The sequence below is a fragment of the Crocodylus siamensis genome, chromosome 1 (assembly GCF_052110815.1).
Source record: "Crocodylus siamensis isolate JL-2025a chromosome 1, ASM5211081v1, whole genome shotgun sequence".
In the NCBI taxonomy this organism is placed as follows: Eukaryota; Metazoa; Chordata; order Crocodylia; family Crocodylidae; genus Crocodylus; species Crocodylus siamensis.
This window is the reverse complement of record NC_143395.1, coordinates 139061804-139084617: the sequence shown is the minus strand read 5'-3', so window position 1 is coordinate 139084617 and position 22814 is coordinate 139061804. Positions and strand designations below refer to the sequence as shown.

Genomic DNA, 22814 nt, shown 5'->3' with positions numbered 1-22814 from the left:
TGCACCATTTGAATGTGTGCCTGGGACCACAGCATGCTGTTCTGGGTCAGAGCAGCCCCAGCTGGCAGGGGTCAACCTGCCGGCCTGGGGCTGCTCCCCTTGGCTAAATGTGCTACAGAGGGGCTGGCTGGGGCACAAGGATGTTTCAGTGTGGGACTAGCTGGCAGGGCCCGCTCTGAAGCACCTTAATGCCTTAGCCAGCTGAAGCATAGTACATGCGCGCTGCTGCAGAGTAAATAAACTCAGACATTTACAGCTGTGGGGTAAATTAGTTTACTTCAGCCTAATAGCACATGTGTAGATGCACAATATTTATTGCAGAGCTAATTATTCTATTCCACAGTAAGTGTCTCATGTAGACATGCCCACTAATTACTCTTTCTTGCTTTTTTCCCCACAAACTTAAAGATCAAACCACTACCTATATCATAGGTATTCCCTGGCACTCTCCTAGTGTTAATATTTTGCTACTAGAGTGATTTTCATCCAAACAGGTTCTCTTTTCTCTCTCCCACTGTGCTTCATTTTTTACAGTTAACCACTTCACTGCTGCACAATGCTACCCTGCTGCCTCTTATTTTTGTCCCTTCCTCCCACCTTAAATCACTTATATACCTCATATCTTGTATTCCAGGCTTGGCTGTATACTGTTTTGCCATGTTCCTGTTTTTCCTATGATATCAGCTTTCATGTCTTGCACCAGGGGTTCTGTCATCTCTATTTTATTTGTTGATTTGGGCCTTATTTTTTTTAATCTGACATTCTCCAAAGGAGATCACAGATTTGGAATCGGGTCTGTTGTCCCTTGTAACTATCTGTGCAGTTCGCGCCATCATCCATTTAGTGGTTACAAGAAATACTTAGCCTTAGACTTGCAATATTTTGGGAGCTCTGAAATGATGATTATTAAAGTAGTGAAGTGGGTTGAATCGCTGGCTGATAGGCTTTTCTTTTTCTGTATTGTTCTTTCACTAAGAGTGTTAGTGAAAGAAAGTATGGAGATAGCCGTGCTTTACTTCGATCAGTGGAGGACTTGTCTTCAGTAGAAAAAGAGAACTACTTTGTATTGTTCAAAGCTATTGTCAAGTGGCTCAGCCAGGAAAAGAAAACTCCAGCTAGCAGATCATTTCCTTATAAAAACTTAGTTTTCCAGAAAGAGGTGGTAATGTAATATGGCATTTGCATATGATCTTTTAAAGTGAGCCTTTTGTATTCATTAGCTACTTGTGTAAAGAGTAGTTAACTTTTTCCCCCTATTGACATGGATTTTTATCACTTTTACCTCAATTGTATGTCATGGACATGAAAAGAAGGGCTGGAAGGAGTTAGAGAAGGTAGAGGTATACCGATATATTGGTCACATATCTGATAAGCACAGATAAAGTGAAAACTAACAATATCAGCAATCAGCTTTTTTTGGCTGGTATAGCTGACAGTGTCACTGATAAATGCCACATGCGTGCTTGCCAGCTGCAGCATGCACAATGCCCAGGAATGCAGCCTAACAGCTTGGAGAGCAGCATCCTGCCAGTAATTCTTTGGGGGGGGGGAAGGCTTATGGGAAAGGGGTGTGGGGGTTGGCAGACTGAGGTCCCCACAGTGAGGGAGGGAGCGGGGCAGGGGCAGATGCTGTCCAGCCAGGTTTTATGAATGTGACCCTGGGGCCAGGAGCAGGATGGAGCCACAGATGGCTTGTCTGGAGGCATGGGGGATGGGTTGAGGAGGGCAAGAGCAGCTCCCTGCTGTTGCACACAGCTCTGAGGGAGGCATGGGGAAGCATGTGCCCTGTCGCATGTAAACTACCCTGCCCCCTCCCTCCATCCAGCTGGCTGGCAGTGGCTGTGTGGCCTACAGAGGGCCGCTGTTGCCCTCACTTGCCCCCTCCCCAGCCCTGCTCCTGGAAGGCAGGGGCACAGAGTGGTGGGTGGTGGCACTCCATACCTGCCCACCCATGCATACCACCTAGGTGGTATGTGTACCCCTGGTTGACAACCCCTGTGCTATACAGTTTGACCCCTAGGGGCAAGATCCTCTGGATATGACCCTCCCTCCAGGTTTTAGTTTCAGCTGGATTGGTACACCTTGGCCAAACTCCCTAGTGGCAGATGCAGCCAATACCTGATGTTTCCAGAGAAAGTGGAGGGCTGCAGTGAGGGAGAAAAAGGATACCTAGAAACAGTAGGAGAAAAAATTCTTCCTCGTCACATGTTTCTGGGCTTTTTTGGTTGCAACATGGGGAAAAAGCAGTCTGGGTACAGTTAGCTCCACACGTCACATACCACTGGAGAGCCAGAATGGCACTTCCTTTTGTCCTTCCCTTCCATACACTTATCCCAGTCCCTTTAATCTTCTTTGGTAGGTGAACTGTTTGTGGAGCTCTGCTTCATATCCTGCTGCTGAGCATTGTCCCTTGCCATATCTTCCTGCTCTGGGTTGCAGAGCTGTTCTCAAGATCTTTTAGTGATCTGTGTTTAAGGTGACTTTGACATGCATTTCTAGGTGTTTCCATAGTGCTTTCATTGCCTAAACTTCAAGATGATTCAGGCAGTTTTGTCACCCTAATAATTGTTCAGGAACTCCGTGAAATGCTTAAAACTACCACTACGTATTGGCATATCCTATTTTGGAATAGAAGGGAGATCACCAATCAAATTCATTTAGATAATTCCTAATTAAAAAAAAGTACTGAAACTGGCAGGACTATCATGCTCCATGTTTCTGATGTTAATAGGTTGGTTGGCTGCAGTTTAACATGTAACCTGGAAATAACATTTGAAGTTGCCTCATTTATACTAACAATCTACTTCAGTTCTAGTATAGGATAAGTAGTGATAAAAATAGTATATGTTGATATACTAAAGGTATATCTAAAGGTCTTCAGGTTTTGGAGTGTCCTTCTGGCTGTTGTTTGGAATAGCCAAAACTTGTCGACTTTCAGGAAACATCCTAGGCCCCAGTTTGTTTTTTCTGGCGTTTGAGGAGAGGTGATGTGCTATGATATATAACTATACATGTAACTTGGCATACATCCTTTAACAACAAAATTGCATAACTTCATTTCCGTTCCCTGCCGGAGGGGGGGAGAGGGAGGAAGGAAGAGCTACATATGATGGATGCTAACTGTTTGGTTTAATCACTGCTGAGTAGTGCTTGAATGCCAAAGTAATGAACCTGAATAGAACAAAAAACAGCTAATAGGAGATACCATCAGATAATCCTGGAGAAAAAAAGAGGAGAAATCAAGATATAGAAGGAAACAGTGTAGGAAAGGTAGAAGGCACACAGAGGAAAACGCATTGAAAGGGAAAAATAGGGCAAAGCTGAAGAATGAAGCAGAATAAAAAACAAGTGCTATTAGATAAAAGGTTACAAGGACGAGTGCCTGCAAAATAAAACTCAATTCAGATGTTAAAACATTAAAAGTTAGGCTAAGGGAAAACCGTGTAAAGGACTATGCATACTTTTTCCTCAATAAATATGAACAAGTGAGCTGACTTAAAAGAAACAGAAATAACAAAATGAAAGAAATGACCTGATAAAAAGATGCTGTATGGAGCCAGAACAGATTGTGGGGATTGGTGAAGTGCTTATTTCTGCAATAAAGACTTGACATTCTGAATAGTAAATGCAGCTGGGTCCACAAATTTAAAGACAGTGATAAATGGTATGACCTTCTTTTTAAGCTAGCTATCCTGGTTTTGAGTCCTTTATAGTTTTAGTTCATTTTCTTCATCTTCAAAGCAGTCAGCTACAGTTATATAAATCCTAAGCTGGTAGCCTCCACTAGCCATTAGCGTAGTCTAGGTGAAATGAATAGAAAACCTTTTATTTTGAGAATAGGGCTATAAATTAGGGTGGGGCAAAGTCCGGCCCACAGACTGGATCAGGCCAGCACTGGACTCCATTTCCTGGTAGCCCCTGTCCATGTCCCTGCAGCTGGTTTCCATGGAGACCCCAGGAGTAGTGGCTTCCATGGAGACCAGCCCCAGCCGCACTGGCAGGGTCTGCAGCTGGGTGGGGAGCTGCTCCAGGGCTGGGATCTTGTGGTGATGACAGCATGGTCCAGAGCAGGGGCAGAGCTGCAACCGCTGCCCACACGCCCTGCGCAGGGGTGTGTCAGCAGCAGATCGTGACTCTGCCTTCAGCTTCTGACCACACTATCACCCCTTCAAGATCCCAGTCCCAGAGTCAAAGCAGCTCCATGCTCAGCTGCATCCTTTGTCAGTACTGCTGGGGCTGGTCTCCATGGAAACCCTGGCCCATGCTGTCACAGTGCTGCCACTCCTGGAGCCTTCATGGAAACTGGCCACAGCACTGCAGGCATGGGTTGCTAGGAAATGGAATCCAGCTGTTGGCAGGATCCACCATTTTGCCTACCTCTGCTTTAAATGGTTAACTAGTGAGTCTACATTTATCAGTTCTGTTTTGGAGAGTTGTGGAGTTGTTTTAACATATACTCCAGAGGCAAAGAAGAAAAAGAAGTATACCTTCTTTGCATACATTCAAATTTTGTAATGTTGACTGAAAATTTAGGCTGCATCTTTAGACATTTACCTTTTTTAAAGAGGAAATTCTTCTTCAGAATACAGCACTGCATAGCAAGGAAATCAGTTCATTTAAACCTAAGCCTGTGTACTAGAACAATCAAAGAATATGGTGAATGAGTGAGAAGTTACCAACAAATGTTACAGTTTAAAGATTACATTCAGCATGGGTACTGAAATTGTCCATGCACTCATTGCTTGTGTAAAACTAGCATCGACATGTGCCAGTGGCCAGACAGGTAATTATAACTCTAGATACCCATTTGTTTATGCAAATATGGTATGCATATGCTTAATTGATGTGCATGTACCTTATGCCAGTGCAGCTTAAGCACCTGTTTTTGGGAATGTGGTGCTGAATGTGTGCAGCAGTTTTGTTTGCATTGGCCTTGGCCTGAAAGAAGCTGACATTTCTGGAGCTTGAAGCAACACATTGCACTTTCCAGTGGAAACATGCATATTTCAGATTTATGAATACTTCTTCAGATTAAGTTATCTGCATGCAAAAGACCAATTTCACTCATGACAGTTATGTTCAGTGACCTTCTGAATATTTCACCCTGTGCCCTTTTTCTTAGAAAAGACTGTCATCTGTGCTGTAATTTTAACATTTTCCAGCAAATAGAAATTCCAGTAGTCTTTATGTATGGCTGACTGCCTTTTAAACTTCCCTAATTGTCCACTTATTTAGCTTATTTATTTCATTTCTGGTCTAAAAATGGAATTAAAATGATTAAGTGAATGATTCACATGTAAGTTTACCTGCCTTGGAAACATGCTAGAAGCCAAGAGAAAACAAATCTACTGATTTTTAAACTTCTGAGATTTGTGGCAATTTTCAAAATATAAACTGACTTGGCATTACTCTTCAAATACCTTTTTAATGAAGTTTCTTCATTAAAAGAAAAGCAGTGTTGTCTTTCTCATTCTATTAAGGTAAATCCCAGGATTTAATGGTTACATAGTGCAGTTGGGCCCAAGAGCCCAGATATTTTTTAAGATGTGAATTGTCCTAGACAAACTAGAACGGGGGGAAAAAATAAACATTATGTACTTGGACTCAAACCTTAAATGTGTTGGTCCTCACATTTTTATATAGTAATAAAAATCTCCAAGACCAATTGTCCTTTTCTCAGATTTGCTTCTGAAGAAATATCTCTGTAATAAGAATATGCAGTGCTAAAGGGGAGACACTATCACCAAGTAAGAACAGTTCCAGAAGCATACAGTCTGTCTGAATGATGAACCATTTGTCTACCTCTGGATAACTGAAAATATTACGCTAAATCAAACCCAAGTATTAGATTCAGAAATAGATTTCCTTTGCAGAGCTCGTAACTCAGTATAGTGCATTGTTATTGTAGTATATGAAATATTTGGGTCTGGTCATCATGCTGTCTAGTTTGAAGTAATTTATGTAAGGATCAAAGCTTCATAAGTCAAGTTTAACATCCTGTTAAGCTACATTAATTAAGAGCATGTTGTCCCAAGAGGAGAGCAAGACAGCAACTTCTAGATTAACCTGCATTTGTATTAATGTTGGCACCGGCTGATACCAAGCCTAATTCATACTTCCTATCACTTGACCTTGTCCCAGATTATTTGGGCCCACAGGCCACACAAGATGTTTTGTTGAGCTGTTGCAGGCTGTGTCAGCAACCCCTCACCTTGCATAGCAATGTGCAAAAACTCCCTGTACGGGAAGGGGCTGCAAGTGCATGGGGAGTGGTGTTCAGGAGTGGGACGGGTAGGTGAGGCTGGGGTCACAGGGCAGGGTTGTGGGATAGTAACCAAGTAGGGCCAGGGCCTAAGGCAGAGCCATGATCCCGTGCCCATGGAACCTGTGCCCATTGCACAGTGCTGTGTGCCTTGCCCAAGTGGGTCCTGCCCCTGCCGGTGGGTGCGGGTTGGACAGGCTGGGGTACCTGGGCAGGGGTACTAGGTCCAGCAGCAGTAGCCAGAAGGAACCGTTGCTGGGCTTGCCAGGAAATAGTGTCCTGCTGCCACCCTACCCCAGTCCTGCTACATGCTTGAGCATGGCAGAACTAGCTGCATGCACCACAGCCTTTTGTGCCTGTGTAGGACAGGGTAGAGGGACCCTCTGTGGGCCAGGCAAAATTTCTCTGTGGGCCAGATCTGGCGCTCGGGCTGTATTTTTACACGCCCCATCCTCTCAGTATTATTTCACATTGATGTGGATGTTGTTCAGGTACACCTAAAATACAAATTCTTATTTTGTCTGTTTTGATAACTTGCTTCCTTTCTCACTTGATGGTGTGTCTTCAAGCTTGGCTGTTCTTCCTCACTCAGTTTCACAAAGCAGGCAATTTACTTAAATACTTTTAATAAATTTTGTGGTTTGAACAAAACTTCCCCATCTTTTGCCTATTCACAGTAACAGAATTGGTTGGAGAGATGATGATATATACATGTGATAGCCATGCATTAGTGTCACAAAAAAGTGTGTGCCAGCTCTAATGCACAGTGCACAGTAGTGCTGATTATGGAGCAGTAAGTTAGTACCTATAACCACCAGGTTAACTATGTAGGCTGTGTCCATATGTGGTGTGGACATTGTTTCCCGAGCGGTGGCTTACCTTGAACCACCATTAGTTGTCCCTGGCTACATGCGCTCTGGCACACAGCAAGTTTCCCCATGAGTGGTAGGCCCCCCCACCGTGCTGGCCCTAGCATCCTTACCTTGGGTCCTGGGAGCCTCCCAGTGGTGATTCTGCTGCTCGGAGCCTGGCTGGCAACCACAGCGTGGCTCCAACTGGCCTGGTTCTGGTTTTGAGTGGCACTGCCCCCATATGTGCTGCTCTACTTTTTTTCTCCTTTGGGTTTTTTTTGTCCTTGCAGTGCAGAGAACAACTGCATGTGTGGTATATGGCACTGCAGACGTGTCTGTGGTGCAACATACCACATGACTGCACTCATCTGGACGCGGTTGTAGATGTGCCCTGAATGTGTTTTTATTTCTGTTCATCAAGGTGATCAAAATGTTGATTGAAAATGCATGTTTATATATAGCGTTAACTTGTGTTCAATTTAGGAAGGTTGCTGAACCAACTGGGAGGTTCTTTAAAAAAAAAAAAAAAAAAAAGGGGGGGGTATTTTTGCACTGTAATTTTGACGATGGTTCTTGCCTCTTAGTTTAAGAGAAAATGTGTAGCATACATTCTCAGCAGGATATTTCAATGGTGATCTGTGATCGTGGCACGTTGCAGATCTCCAGAACAAGAGCCACAAAAAGGAAGATAACATTTGTTAAGAACAAAAGGTTATAAAGACTTTATTATTGGAGTAATTTTGGATGCAGAAATTTAATTTTTCCAAAATAGTTGCAGCACATTTTGATTTAGAAACCTACATCAAACAAGTTTGGCTGCTTAAGACAACCATTTGATTCTAGATAAACTATCATGTGCACTGGATAGATGGGAATGGCTTTTGACTGCTATCAACCTGGGCTGAACTTTGACTTGATTACAGAACTGAAAAAAACCAAACACTAAATATTCATTGGCAATACTTTGTTTACTCTTTGCTCTTGTATATGTTAAAAATTATTTGAAGTTGAATAATAACTGAATCCTTATTGTTGTACATCTAACCTTGCTGAATGGTATAATAAATAGGAAGAAAGCCAGTACTGTTCATATTATTTGGGGGTGATGTTACCTATTCTACTCGGTAGGTATGAGCAGGGTTAAGTTCTAATTTACTTAGAAATCTACGTATGGTGCTAAATTTGTTTTTTTTTTGACTTGCATATTGCAGTGTGCCTGTGTGGGCTAGGTATATTTTTGTTGCGTTTATTCTAGTAGACCTAAGGTGCAGGGCAAAAGGGAAGGAGATGAATTTCTGTGTTCAGAAAAGAGCTCATTTAAAAACAGTGTGTAGTAACACATTTTTAAGCTTACTCAGCATTATCAGAATCTTTTATAACAGAGTAATACCTTTCTCTAAATTGAAGGAAAATTATGTGAGAAATTACTTGCTGGCATCTGAAACCACAGGACCTCCAGTCATTTTGCAGGCTACAAAAAACTGGTCAGTGATATCTCAGTTTATGCTACCTCACAGTTCCTACCAGTCAGTAAGGAGCCAAGGTCAAACTAAAGCAGTTTCCATAAAGAACAATCAAAATGAAATGTAAGGTTTCCTCTTTCCATTTCTTAAAGCTTTTTTACTTTGACCAACCACTGCCATTACTACCTATAACAATTTTCAACTACAACTTCAGAGGCGTTCTTATTGGCAAGTGACAAATCAGAAACCCTGTTTGCATCCAGCTGCATTTCAGTCGGGGCAAATAAAAGAAGGATGAGTGTTCGTTTTCTCCTCTCTTTTCCTTTGTATATGGGTTAACTCCTTTTGTACTTTTTTTTCCCAGAAGAGAGACAGAGTGCTGTATCACTTAAATGCTATTATGAAATATACAAGTACATAATTTTAAAATTAAATGTTGTTGTTTTATAATTTGCTGTGTTATCTTCATAAATGATTCCTCATCTATGCTTTAGATTTTAATTTGCACATAAAACTGGAGAGGGGAACAGGGAACCCAATTATGACAATGTATATAACTTTGGTTCATCTCCAGGAAGAGTGGTTGTGGGCTACAGGAAGGGTGGCTGCTCCTCAAGGGAGCGATCCTATGGGCAAAGGAGACAAATGCAAGTCTATAAAGAAATATATGCCACCTCACCCAAAGTCCAGAGCCCACAGTTATGCTTTACTCAACCTTGGTGCAGCCACAGCTGGAGTATTGTGTCTAGTTCTGGGTGTCACACTCCAATAAGGACATGGTAAAGCTTGAGAGGGTCCAGAGAACAGCCACTCATGTGATCAGGGATTTGCATGGCAAGCCATACCAGGAGAGGCTGAGGGATCTCGGACTCCTCAGCCTAAAGGAAAGAAGACTGAGAGGGGAGCTGATTGCGGCTTACTGCTATATCAGAGGCATACATCAGGGGCTCAGTGAACAACTCTTCACCAGGGCGCCCTGGGGGGAAACTAGAAACAATGGCCACAGACTCCTGGAAGATAGCTTCAGGCTGAAAATTAGGAAAAACTTCTTTACAACTAGGGTGTTCAGACTATGGAACAAGCTCCCCCTGGAGGTGGTGCAATCATCTATCCTAGAGGTCTTCAAGAGAAGATTGGATGGTCACTTGGCTGGGGTCATTTGACCCCAGATGTCTTTCCTGCTCATGCAGGGGCTGGACCCAATGATCCTTTCGGGTCCCTTCCAGCCCTATGATTCTATGTTTTTTTATTTTAGAGTGAGCTTTAGGTATACCTTCTGATAAGAAAAGGGGATTCAGAAGCCTACCTATTTTTAACATAGAATTTGATCAATGGATGAAAGGACATAGCTGCCTGTGATAGCAGGGGCCTCAGCATAATCATCAGGCTATTCCGTCCAGTTGTATATTAACGTGTTCCTATTCAGATGTGTTGTATACAGTGCCTAATGATGGAATAAGCATGCAGCCCTGTGCCTGCAAATTTGCTGGTTATGACTTTAAGGCTTTTGTTTTTGTTTCAACATTAATATGAAAGCAACAAGAGCTAAAAAGGTACTGTACTGAGAAGAGAGACTGCAGAGGCCAAGCTGGTTCTGGGGAGCTGTTGAGGCATACTATTTAAACATTTTATGGATCTGAAGTTAGGTACTCTAAGATACTCATAACTAGTTATGGATTGTATTCAGATCCTGTGTTGTGCATTTTGGATAATGGAGATTAGTCTGACATTTCCAAGTCCAGTGTGGATGGCTTCCTTTTTCCTGATGGAGCCCAAAGTAGCATCTTGTTGTGAAATACAGAGTGATAATAGAATACAAAAGAACTTTTCACTTTGTCATTAAAAATATGCATTTCAACAATTCTGGTATGCTATAATTTTCAGAATCTGAAACTTACTTCTTTGAATAGGTTGCTTCAGCAGTCAAATAGGTTTATTGTTTTACCTTTTTGTTGAGTGGATTAAAAAGCTTTAGTCTGAGCTTCATTGTAGTTCCATTAAAAATGGAATTGCCTTTTGTGAATTCTTGTGGGTTGTTGCTTCAAAATGGATTAAAAAAATAATAGCGATAGTGTAAGAAATTTTGCCCTTTATAACACATTAGAAATTGTTGTAGGGCTACTGATGCAAGTAAAAACCTGTTGGATATTGAAATACTATTGCTTATTAGGGCTGTACGAAACTTCAGTCCCTGATTCGATTTGGTAGAGCTTCAGCCCAATTCAGTGGCCGAATCTCTGACTTGAATCAGAGGACCCTTTCATTTCTCTAAATCAAATCAGAACCCTCCAAATCGATGTGGAGAGATTCGGAGATTTGTATGTAGACACTGCCTTAAATGTTTTTTCTGCATACCTTTAGGTAGCAGGTGGCTCGTGAACGCTGCAATGCTGGGGCGCGTGGAGTGTCCCACAGGAGTGCAGGGGGTCCCCAGTGTGATTTGGCAGCAGACCCAAAAGCACTTCTGGTCCACTTCTGGGTCTGCTGGGGAGTGTGCTGCCTCCCCCCACCCCCCAGCTTGGCAACTGGTGCCTCCTGGGTCTGGGGGAGGTGGTCCACTTCTGGATTCACCACCAAGCACATGGAGGACCCCCCTGCATTCCTGTGGGACAGTCCATCTGCCCCAGCATCGCAGTGTTCATGAGCCACGCTGGTACCTTGAGGTGTGTAGACAAAACTTTTAAAGCTGTGTCTGTCAGAATTGCTGATTTGCCAAATCTGCATCAAATCTTCAGATTCGGATTTGGGCTGAATCCGAAGTGAATAGGGCCTGCCTCACGGACCCCTATTGCTTATCCAAAGATGCATAAAACCATTTTGTGAAAGTGGCTTCATCATTTGTTGGGGTAAATATTATCTCTTTTACAGGTTTTTTTTTTTTTTTTTTTCAAAATTGAAGTGTTTCTGAACTAAATGTATACCTTGAAGTATAAAGGCAGTCCTTAAATAACAAATGTATCTATGACCTGGATGATCTTGTTGAAGTGCTAGAAAAAATGAAGAAGCTGTTGCAGAGGCTGCTGGAGGAGTGGGGGGAGGTTTGTACTTGTCACTTTTAACTGGTTGAAACCTGGAAAGGCTTTTATGAGCTGTTAACAAGTATTCTGTATTACTCTGATCATGTTTTGAAACCTCCTTTATCTGAATAAAAACCCTAAGTCAAGTCCTTCTTGAATTAATGTTCTCACTTGGTGCACCTCTCTGCCGTTTCTATCACAAGGTAAGCCTGCATAGTCTTTGACCAGCTGCTAGGGAATTTTTTTCCTCCAAAGTGTGTGAGATTTGAGGACAGGTGGGCGTGAAGGCTGGATAGATTTCTATTGTGTCCACCAAAGTATCCCTTTATTAGGTGCAGAGGCATAGCTAACGGGGCAGGGTTGGCAGTATTGTGCCGAGCATTGGAGAACAGTGTAAGAGAAGAGTCCTACCTGTTAGGGCAAGGAATCATGGTATTCTGGCTACTGATGCTGCTGTGGTCCAGGCCCAGGCTGCTATGGCTTTGGGTGGGCTCCCCACACGCTGGCTACTTCTGGAGTTGCAGCTCTGTTCTGGGCCCCACCTCTAAATCTAAACCTGCTTGCCCAACCCTATCCGTTATTGATCAGATGCAGAGGTACAAAAAAAGGAAACTTTCAAGCCCAGAGGGAATATTACTCAGACCACAACACCTGCCTGGGGTTTTAGATTGCCAGAAACAATAGTTCTGAGCTGGGAACTGCATGCTCGTTTCAGTGGGTGTGAACTTGGAAGGTGGTGATACTTTGAAATTTCACTGTTCCATGCTTTGTTGAGCAGTGAAATACTTAAGCAGAGGAAGGTCATATTGTGATATCTACAATACCATTCCCTAAGGGAAAGTTTGTGTCTGCTAGGGGAGAGGCTTTTAGTAACTTTTTTGAGGCTAGGTGTTGGTTGCAATTGACTTGATTTTTTTGCGGGAGGGAGGGGGAAATGGATTGGGAAAGGAGGAGTTCAACTTGCAATAATCAAATACCATGAAGAGAAAAAGCAATAGTTATTGTATCTTTAGGAAGGCTTTTGTTGCACAATTGAGTCTGGCCAGTCAGTAATGTAAGGAATATTGTAGAGTTTTAAAAGGTTGAACAATCATTGATGTGAGAGTTTTAGCTCTTTCCTATTCTTAAGCCAATTCTGTTAGTGCTTGCAATGTGTAAAATAACAGAGTATACATCTGTACAAACAGACAATCCAGTTTTTAACTTTGATGTTAGGGGAGGGTGACAAATCTCCCTCGGTTCAAAATACCAAACATTTATTTGGGTCCAGTGCACTGCCAAATGATTGCTACTCGTGCTTGCCCCTCTACTTCTCCCTTTCACTTGTTTTAATCCACCTTTCAGTCTTTACCCAATGCCTGCTAGAAGGAATGAGGGACTGTGTGATGAAAGGGTACCTTAAGTCTTTCCAGACCAAGGTATCTCCTTTTTCCACGGTAATAGGGTCAGCCCATAGGGTCCTCCCAAGTCCTGTTTTTCTTTGAGTCCCTCCCTACACTGGCAGTGACTACAAGTTGTAATAAAGTTACTAACTTGCTTTTATAAAGGTATAACTTGTCAAATGCCTGTATTTACTCATTAACCTAAAAGATGTCTCTCCAGGATTCTGAGAGTAAAGTGAAAAATCCCACATATGCAGTATCAGTCTTGTCTTGAGAGAAATTCCCACCTGATTTAAAAAATCTAGCAGTGTTGTCCAGTCTAATCAATGACATCAAGGAGAAGCAGAAAATTACCTTGCTCTTTTGTTTTTTCCTCCCCCTAACCAGGCATAATTTCCATATGTGTTCTGAATGGGAGCATGGCCATGAGCAGCCTGCCAGGATCCCTAGGTCTTTCCTTTTGATTTGATCAGATCTCCTCCCCTTACCCCATGTGTAATAATTAGCATTTCGGGCATCCTTTAAGATTATGATCCTGTATTTGGAAATACTGATGAAAGGCGACATTTGATATTATAAATGAACAATCTTGAAATTACTTTTTCAGATTATATATAAAAGTATCTGATGATGCAGAGAAATTTTAGTTTTTGTGAGACAATATGAATCATTTCAAAAGTTCTGTGCTCTGTTAAGTTTTCTCCATGCCTGCTGTTGGACAGATTGTTCTCAATCTGTTTGAATTTCAAAACTATCTTGTTCATTGACCTAGAAATGCAACTAAAATAATGACTTCTGATGTGACTAGCTTTGGGAGAAGCTAGAATGTGTTCTTTCATATGTTTTTATGAAAAGAAATGTGCTTCATTTTGTTGCACATTTCAGGATGATTTTTTAGTCTACAGATACTGTAGAACAGCTGTGTTATGCTGTGAATATGCTGCTGGTTAAAAAATAATATGTTTTAATTTGCATGCATCTCCATTTGAAAGTGAGAAATGTCGTTTTAGGTTTGTTCAGTGAGTCTCTATCTCAGTATATTGCGGGGGATTAAATATTGTGGACACGAGCACATCCAGTAGATATTGATTAACTGAAGATGGTGAAGACACTGCAGTTTTATTTTGGATGATCCTCTCTTCTAAATGAATGAAGATTCATCATCAGGCCAATCAGTAATTTAGGCTATGATGACTTTGCTTTTCCCCTTCCTCCTCAAGTCGTCTTGCTATCCTTGCATTACTCAAGTAGACTGATGTAGTGTAGCTTGAATGTGGTGTAGTATGATCCCATTTCTCATTCAATTTCCAAAGGAGACTAATGTTGTTTTGTATTGTATGAAAGTTCCCTATTTATCTTGATATGCTTTGACTGTTGATTTGACTTTGTAGAAAAAGAAGTGAAATATTCTATAGAAAAACTATTTCCTGTCTGATCTTGCAGTTCTCTTGCTGAAGGAAAATTTACAAAACACCTTCGAGAGATGAATTTGAATAGGCTAATGAATTTAAAAACAAAAATTCATTAGCCTATTGGACACTAAGAACCAGGGATTTAACACAGACAATAATGTCTTGGCCCATTGTAATCTGAGTGATAGTTGGTAATCTCTGCACTTTTACAGGTGATAGCAACCCTCCTGAACAGTTTTGCTTTTCCACTTACCAAGTTTCTACTGCATCTCTCTTGTCTGTTTGTGACCTGATAAATTAAAACAGGATATAAAAGAAATTACCTATGGAGTTTTGCACAAGTCCTTGTTCCATCTGCTGTTTAGCTTTGCTGTGTGTGGTTCTCTTCTAGAGACCTGAGGGAAGTGTAGGTACTGTGGAACTCAAAAAAAAGTTTGTCTATGTCCATCCCAACTATATTGTTTGCCCAGCAGAAGATATCGCTCTCAAAACTACTTTCCTCTCACATTTTTTCCTGGATGATCATGGCTACATCACCCCAACACTACTACATATTACTCTTGTGCATAGAAACTCCAGTAGTTGATAAGGACCTTATTGTGCTAGGTTCTGTACACATAGAGCAAAGAGATGTTTCTTTCCCAAAGCCAAGAGATGACAGACACAGGTAAGAAGTAGGTCTGTGTGAAACAGCGCCATTTCATTTTGACTTCTGTTTTGCCGTTTCGAAGGGATAGTGTTTCGTTTCATTGTTTTGTTTCATTTCGAAGCACTGTTCCATCTTGTTTTGTCAAAGCTGTTTTGCTGTTTCAGTGCTGTTTCGCCGTTTCACCCATAGGCTATAATGGGGAATCATGAAAACGCCTACAACTTTGTCATTTCTTACCTGATTCAGATGAAACATAGAGGTTATTGCACAATAGCTTAAATGAAGTCTTATTTTCACATATTGTGGGGGGTGGGGACATGGGTATAGGTTTGTGGGGGGATGTTAGTGTGTTGGTATGTGGGGTATGGCTGAGGGTGTGGGCTTGTGAGTGTGGGGTGAAGGAGCATGTGGGTGTGTATGTAGATATATGGGGTGTGGGTGGGTATGCAGTTTTGTGGGAGCTGTGTGGGGGTAGGGTTGCTGGGGTGTGTGAAGAGGTGTGGGGGTCTGCGTGTATGGCAGTGTGGGTGCATGTGTGTGGTGGGGTGTGCGTGTGGGACTTGCCCTATGAAATCTCGCTCTCATTTACTCTTCCTTGCATTCTCTTGCTCTCTCTCACTCCTGGCCCTGGGGTACCAGCGTGAACCCTGTGTTCTTGCAGTCTGGTGATGCAGCTGGGTGCCATGTGGTGGTGAAGCAGCCCGAAAACTGGCAGACAGAGCTTTCCAGTTGGGGGGTGGGGCAGGGCCTGGCTGACCTTGTTGCTGGCTCCTGCTGGCTTCCCCTGAGTCCTACTGACCCTGGCTCCTGTCATCTTTGACAGGCAGCCAGAAGCAGGTAAATTTAGAAAATGTATATTTAGGGGGCCCATGGGCTGGATAGAATGCCCTGGTGGGCCGAATGCAGACTGCATTTTTGTCCACCCTTAGTTAGAGAAATGCATGTGATATAATATTTTATTCTATAAAATGCTTTGGAGAGGTACCTACTCCTGTTAAACTCTGTAGTACACTCACAAGCTCACTTTTGACTGACAGCATGGATTTCTTTTGGTCTGAGTAATCTCACCTATCATAGTAGAAAGGGTTTTAATTGTTGTGGTGTACAAGGTAATATTTCTGTTAGACTGTTGTTAGTGGTAGCAGATGACAGAACAAAGAGCAATGGTCTCAAGTTGCAGCAAGGAAAGTTCATGTTAGATGAAAGGAAAAACTTTCTCACTAGGAGGGTAGTAAAGCATTGGAACAGGTTACCCAGAGAGGTCATGGAATTTCCATCCTTGGAGGTTTTCAAGACCTGGCTAGACAAAGCCTTGATTAGGATGATGTGGTTGGGGATGGTCCTGCTTTGAGCAGGGGATTGGACTAGGTGATCATCTGAAGTCCCTTCGAACCCTAACTTTCTATGATTTAGGACATTTGCTTTGCTACATTTTGCAGCACACTGGCATCTTTTGACATTGTGCTTTAGAAAGCTCTTGAAATACCTTGAATACTTCAAAAGCTATATAAAATTGATTTTCAGCTTATCTGTTGATTTGACATGGATATGTCATTATTTGATATGTAATGGCAACATTTATTGGTATTGTTGTTAGTATGCTTTTTTTCCTGATTAAAGCTAAACTGGAGTTAAAGTTGAACATATTTTGTTTAACTTAAGGGTAATCACATTTGTGGGAATGCTGTAGCTATCATCTAAATAGATATTGCAGATGGAGGAAATTTAGAGATAAGATGAGACTTTAAAGTAATCCAACATATTAAGGAAAATACATGCTTAAAGCATCTAGCCAACCTCTGCCCTGAAGTGATGCCACATAACTGTGTAATTATCCTAACTATTTAAGTGTTTATATAATAATATTAGAGTCAACTAATTCTTTTTTCTTTTCCTTTTTTTTTAAATGCTATCTTAGGCTGCTTACAAATGTCAACCCCTCCTCCCCCCAAAACGACGCTTTCTTTTAAACTCTGCGTGCCTCTGTGCTGAGCACAGTGCATACCCAGAAGAGGCATTGCATTAGTTTGACCTGGGTTGTCCAATGCCTGTATAGACCTGGTGCTTCAGCAGGCCTTTATAACACTTATCTAATAAAGCTGATTCAATCAACTGTTAGATAAGTGTCAAAAAAGCCTGCTGAAGCACCAGATCTATACAGGCATTGGGCAAACCAGGTCAAACTAAAGCGCTTCCTCTTTTGGTAAGGCACCATTTTTTTTTTTTCTTATATCTGTCGGTACCCTTAGACTGCTTTTGTTTCTTTATTATACCATTACATAGCAAAGTTGAGACCTGTTCAGGCAGTCAGCAAGCTATGCTCTTTTTGCGATGTCTGGTTTCTACCAGAAGAATTCTCCCCATGAGAAGCCACAAGTGTTCATGCTGTTTATTCTGAACCAAAAATAGTGGTTGTGGGAGAAAAAATAAGCTGAATGCAATGAGTTAAGTCACTCCCAGGATATTTTCTCCCAGGAGAATGAACATTTGTATACTTTCCCACTGTTTAACTCCTTCCTGGAACCATAGAGCTCTCTCTGGTCTCTGCCTCTCCCAGAGAGAGGAGGTCAGTTGCCATCTCTTCTCCAGATAGTGGGGACCCTGGCATGTAAGGAACTGTGAGAAGTAGGCTGGGGTTTTTGCCCTGCTACTTCATCTGCTTTGGTCCTGGGTACCAGGAGCTGTGTGGAGGCAGTGGTACTACAAGCCCCCTGCTTGCTTCTCACACCAAAGTCCCTGGAGCGAAAAGTGGGCTGGGGGCTTTGCCATGCTACTCACCACCCCTTCCTTCCCCTCCCCTGCTCAAGGAGCCTCCACTTTCTACCTGTTTCCCAAATTGGACAGTCCCTGGTTCCAGGAAGATACTGGGGTTTTGCGACTTCTGCTGGTTCTTCCCTCCTCCCCCCCCCCCGATCAGCTGGGCATCAGGGGCAGGGATTACAAAGCCCCAGGGGCTGGAAAGTGGGCCAAGAAGAGCTTTCCCAGCTCAGTTCTTGCCCCCTGAGCTTTTAAATGCTGCTCCTGCTGCCAAGATATATGGCAGGGGCAGGATAGCTCAGACCATACACCAGGAATCAGTCCAGGGGAGAGTGTCTCCAAGATTGGCTCCTTGCCCTGCCATAATCCCTTTGCCTCCCAAATCTCTGGGAACTGGGAGCAGGCCAAAGGGTGCAGAGCTGCAAAACCCTCTGTCTGGTTTTCAGACTGCAATCCCTGGTCTGAGAAGTGGGCAGGAGGAGGCTTTGCCCCACTACTCCAGTACCCTCCCCAGAAATTGGAGGATTGGAGCAGCCCATGCTTTCTCTAGACTGGGACCATCCCAGTCTTGGGAAGGCTAAGGAGCAGGAAAGAGGAAGTGGTTGCAAATTAAATGTTTGCACTACTCCCTTTCCCTGAATCATTTCTAGCAGTGGAAACACCGATGCTAGAAATAAATGTTTGCACACAGCCTTTGTCTTCCCACCCTCGAAACATTTAAGCTTAAGAGGAGGGAGGCACTATACCAGGGAATGACATGAGTGGTCCCATAGGTACTGCTACTTAGTTCACTGTCTCGGGCTGTACTGTCCTTATGTCTTCAACTCTAGGTTACAGATGGGTAACCTTCATTTGCCAGGATTCAGAGGCTTAACTTCTGAAGAAAACTATTGGTTAATAATAATGTAGGAGAAATGGTTTGTTTTCCCCCTTCCTTTTCTTGCCGTAAAAGGAAAGTCAGTGCTCCAATCTTTTTGGTTTCCATAAAAAAATTTTAGAAAATAAATATAGGTGTGTGTGGTTTGTTTGTTTTTTTTTAAAATCCCCATCAATAAGTGCCAAGGGTATAGGATAGATACTCTTTGTTATGCTTTGGAAAGATAACAAAATAAAATAGTTGTGAACTGTACTCTTGTGTCCCTTTCATATTTAGTTAAAATGAATCTTTGAATAATAGGGATGATCATAATACTTGGCAGGTGGGACTCGCTAATCAGTTTCTTGTCTGGGTTCTTCAGCAGTCAAGGAATCTAGTATATAAGTGCCTTTTTAAGAAGGAAATCTAGGGTTTTTTAAATTTAGGTCTTTAGTGACAGTCCTGTCTCTTTCAAAAGTACAAACATTCTCATTTTTTTTCCTGCTCATTTACATCTGCTTTGTATTAATGTAACTACACTGACATGAAAGGAATTGATACTGACTTACACCAGTGTGACGAATCCTGTGTTTAGTGTATAATCATAGTTGCTTAATTAAAACTCTTTCAAATCATTTAAGCTTTGGTTTAATGTATTTACTGGAATAATAAACTGATTTGTAAATATTTTCTAGTAATATTATGATTTTAGCAAGCTTTTTTCATTTTCTGCCTTACAGTTCACTTGCAACCAAAGACCTCACACATGAAGAAATAGAGCACAGATGAGTAAGTGTACAGCAGATATTCAATATATAGAAACTCATGTATTTGCTTTTAATCAAAATGAGAGTTTTATCCCATTTTTTCTGCTGCCTACCAAAATTTGCATATTAATTATGAATCTGAAGGATTGGTATGAAAAGTAACCATTTCTACTGTAGTTACAGTTTTATTGTAAATCTGATGTATAATTTAAGCCATTTTTTCATAAACTGGACTTGTAATTTGTACATTGTACTATTTCCCATCTATTTCTATGCAGCTGCAGTCTGGGTAAGTGGTTCAGTTATAGTTTGTGTTAGCCTTAAAGATTCACTGATATCTCACGGAAAGCCTTTGCAAAACATTTTGTTTAAAGAGAATTAATCTTAAATGTTGTATTTTCTACAGACATTTGTGTGAAAATAGGCTCCTTGCAATGTTTTACATGCTCTGGACTTTGGGTAGTAATTTCCTGTGTGACATCATAATCCACTGCTGTAGAAAGGTGTGTGATCTTATAGTCAAATATGGACAGAATTATAAAGCCAAATTGGATGAGTTAGACAACTAAATCCTTAGGTTTGGATACCTAAATAAGTGTCCTGGTTTTCAGAAGCACTGAGCACTTAATCTAATCTACAATTTGCTTCTGAAAAATCATACAATTTGGATTTAGGAAGTTCCCAACATAGAAACTTCTGGCCTCTGGTTTTAATGACTAGGCAGTAGAAATAGATGAATTCCAGCAACAAGTTATTTCCATGTACATTTTCCTAGTATCAGTCATTTAAAAAAAAAAATAGCAGAAGCAACAAATGGAAATAATTTAATTTAGAATATGCCTACAACATTATCAAGTTGTTGATTTTATTTTCCATGTGACAGGAGCATCTGTTCAAAAAATATCTTATTTTAGAAGGTTAAGTATTCTTTCACTGAAGCTCAGGCTAACATTAGTGTTATTCCTTGTATCATCTGCTATAGAGTTTCTGAAAGGAAAGGTGACCATCTTGCTTATTTTCTTTACATGCCCCTGCTTCCATTGGGCTTGGAAGCATGGGTCACAAACTATAGTTACTTCCAAACTTGAATTTCCTGTGAAGCAGCTGATGCACTACAACACTGGAAAATTGCACTATAAATATATTACTTTAAATATTATTCCTTGCATACTGGAAATAAACTAAAACTCCTGTTACTCTTTTGACTGTTACACATACATACCACTGTGTAAAATCCGTCGCATGCAAGTCAAATGTCTGCTATCAGTTTTGGCCTGTTATTCTTGCTTACGTTATCAAATTGTTTCCAATTTTTTAAGATTAGGAGAGGCTGAGACCTGTGGCTTACAGAATTTTAATCTTGATAAATAGTGCAAAGATTAATGCTTTTATCAAAATTATGCATCCCTTTTAAAATGCTAAAATTACATAGTAATAAAGGGCAGATTTCCATTTTCTTGATCAACAACAGAATGATCACAGAAAGGCCCCTTGGATAATTCATTTCTGTCCATCGAGGCTGACATGAGGCAGAGTTACTAAACAGCCACCTTTTGACAGGATAGACCAATAGTACAGTTTTTATTCATTGCTGTGTTACTGGCACGGGACCATTTTGGGCATATATCCAGGTCCCTAGGAAACTTGGAAACGTTCCACTTTAAAGAACTGAAACTGTGGCTAACAAACCAGCTGCTGTATTGAGCTCAGAAGGAAGTCTTTGTAGTTCTGTGGAAGGAACTTAAGATATTTGCATAACATCCAGCAGTCCTAATGGGAGGGATTGGCAGAGCACAACAGCTGGGGTAGGCATTTAGTTTTTATCTTTTGGCTGTGTTTGGCAGGGGTTCTAAAACTTAGTCAAAGGTGAGGAGAAGGGGAAATCAAGGAAACTACTCAGAAGATGATTTGTGTATGAGGAAGAGAGTTGCTTAGATCTGAGGAAAGAGATATTACACACGTTGATTTGTATTGGCAGTATTCATTGGAAGACATAAGTTTTGTTCAATTTAATGTCTATTAGTGCAAGTAAAAGCAGTCAGTAGTAGGTAGATCAGTGTTTTTTTGGCATCCAGCACCCCTCCATAACTCTTGTGACTTGAACCACCCCAATTTAGTATCTAATTTGTTCCAACCTTAACTCCTGGCAGAGTAGGACAAGCAGGGGAAGGAGGAACAAGCACTTAGCCCCCCCCACCCCCAGTGAGCAGGGGAAACCATGATATTTACCTTTTTGGACATAGACATGCCTATGCTTAGCTTCTTGCACAACAGGAGAGGAGTGAGCACTTAACTCCACACACAGGGACCAGCAGGGACAAATGTGAGCTTGCCCTGAGATGAGTTGATCTCCTTGCACCCTGCAGCACCCCCAAGAGTAGCTCATGGCACCCTTGTTGAGAACAAATGAGTAAGGTAGTGCCACAATCACTAAGTGAGGTGTATGCATGTAAGCAATTTTTAAAAGTTTTTCTTCTTTTTATGGGAGATGAACACGACAAAGGAGAGTATGAACAGTATATATATAAAGACAAGGAATAGTAACGTACTAGGAGGTTAATTTATTCATCTGACCCACTTCCAAAACAAAGCATTCTTGGTGTTCCTGTATCATGAATTTATGGAATAACTAATATTTAAGCACAAGCAACCAGTAGTAAAACCACAAGGATTATGTAAAATAATCAGGAGAACTCAGCACCAAAAGAGAATTTTGAGATTAAAAAAAAAAAAAATGGTGTCCAGGGATCCTGATTTTCCCTGTTTAAAAATAGCAGGTTCTCTGATTAAAATCCCAAATTCTCTGATTAACCCTCCCCCCCCCCCCACCAAATCCATGTTTTTCCATGATTAAAAAGAAATGCCACTACATGTGTGTGTCTGTATTGCGTTTAACTGATACCTAGATATAGATATCTGTATATATGTGTATAGGTATCAGTTGAACACAATGTTTTATGTATAATCTTTAAGCAATTCAGAAGCCTACCAGTGCCTCAATTATTATCATACAATAAATTCAAAATATCTTTATATTTTGGCATTTTGATTTTCTTTTATCATAAAAAATCACAGCTGTCCCTGCCCCCTTTGCTCACCAGGATGCGGGTATAACTGCAGCTGTCACCCCCCCCCCCCCAACCCTCCAACCCCCCACTTTGTGGTGTTGAGCAGCCCTGATATGCTGGTGCCCTGCCTCACTGTTGCCCCTTGCTCCCAAGCCACAGCCCCCCCCCCCCAGTGTGTCTCACTCCCAAGCCACAGCCTCCCATCCTCCCAGGTCTACTAGTACCCCTTGCTCCTAACCTGCAGTCCCCCCCATCCCTGTTGGTATCTCTCACTCTCAACCCATAGCCCTCTACTCTCTCTCCCACCAGGTGCCCCTCGTTCCCAGCCCA

General features: G+C 41.6%; 1 protein-coding gene across 9 annotated transcripts in view; it reads left to right on the top strand.

Moving 5' to 3' along the window:
• The window catches only part of SIPA1L2 (signal induced proliferation associated 1 like 2), a 258723-nt gene that overhangs the window by 82496 nt on the left and 153413 nt on the right, over positions 1-22814 (top strand). For 8 of the 9 annotated variants that reach the window (XM_090044154.1, XM_090044128.1, XM_090044110.1 and 5 more), the window contains exon 3: positions 19390-19438. The exons of the other annotated variant lie outside the window; for it this stretch is intronic. In XM_090044154.1, coding sequence (XP_089900280.1) covers positions 19435-19438 — 4 coding nt within the window. In that variant the 5' untranslated portion in view covers positions 19390-19434. The remainder of the gene's footprint in view (positions 1-19389; positions 19439-22814) is intronic. 9 annotated transcript variants of the gene reach the window in all.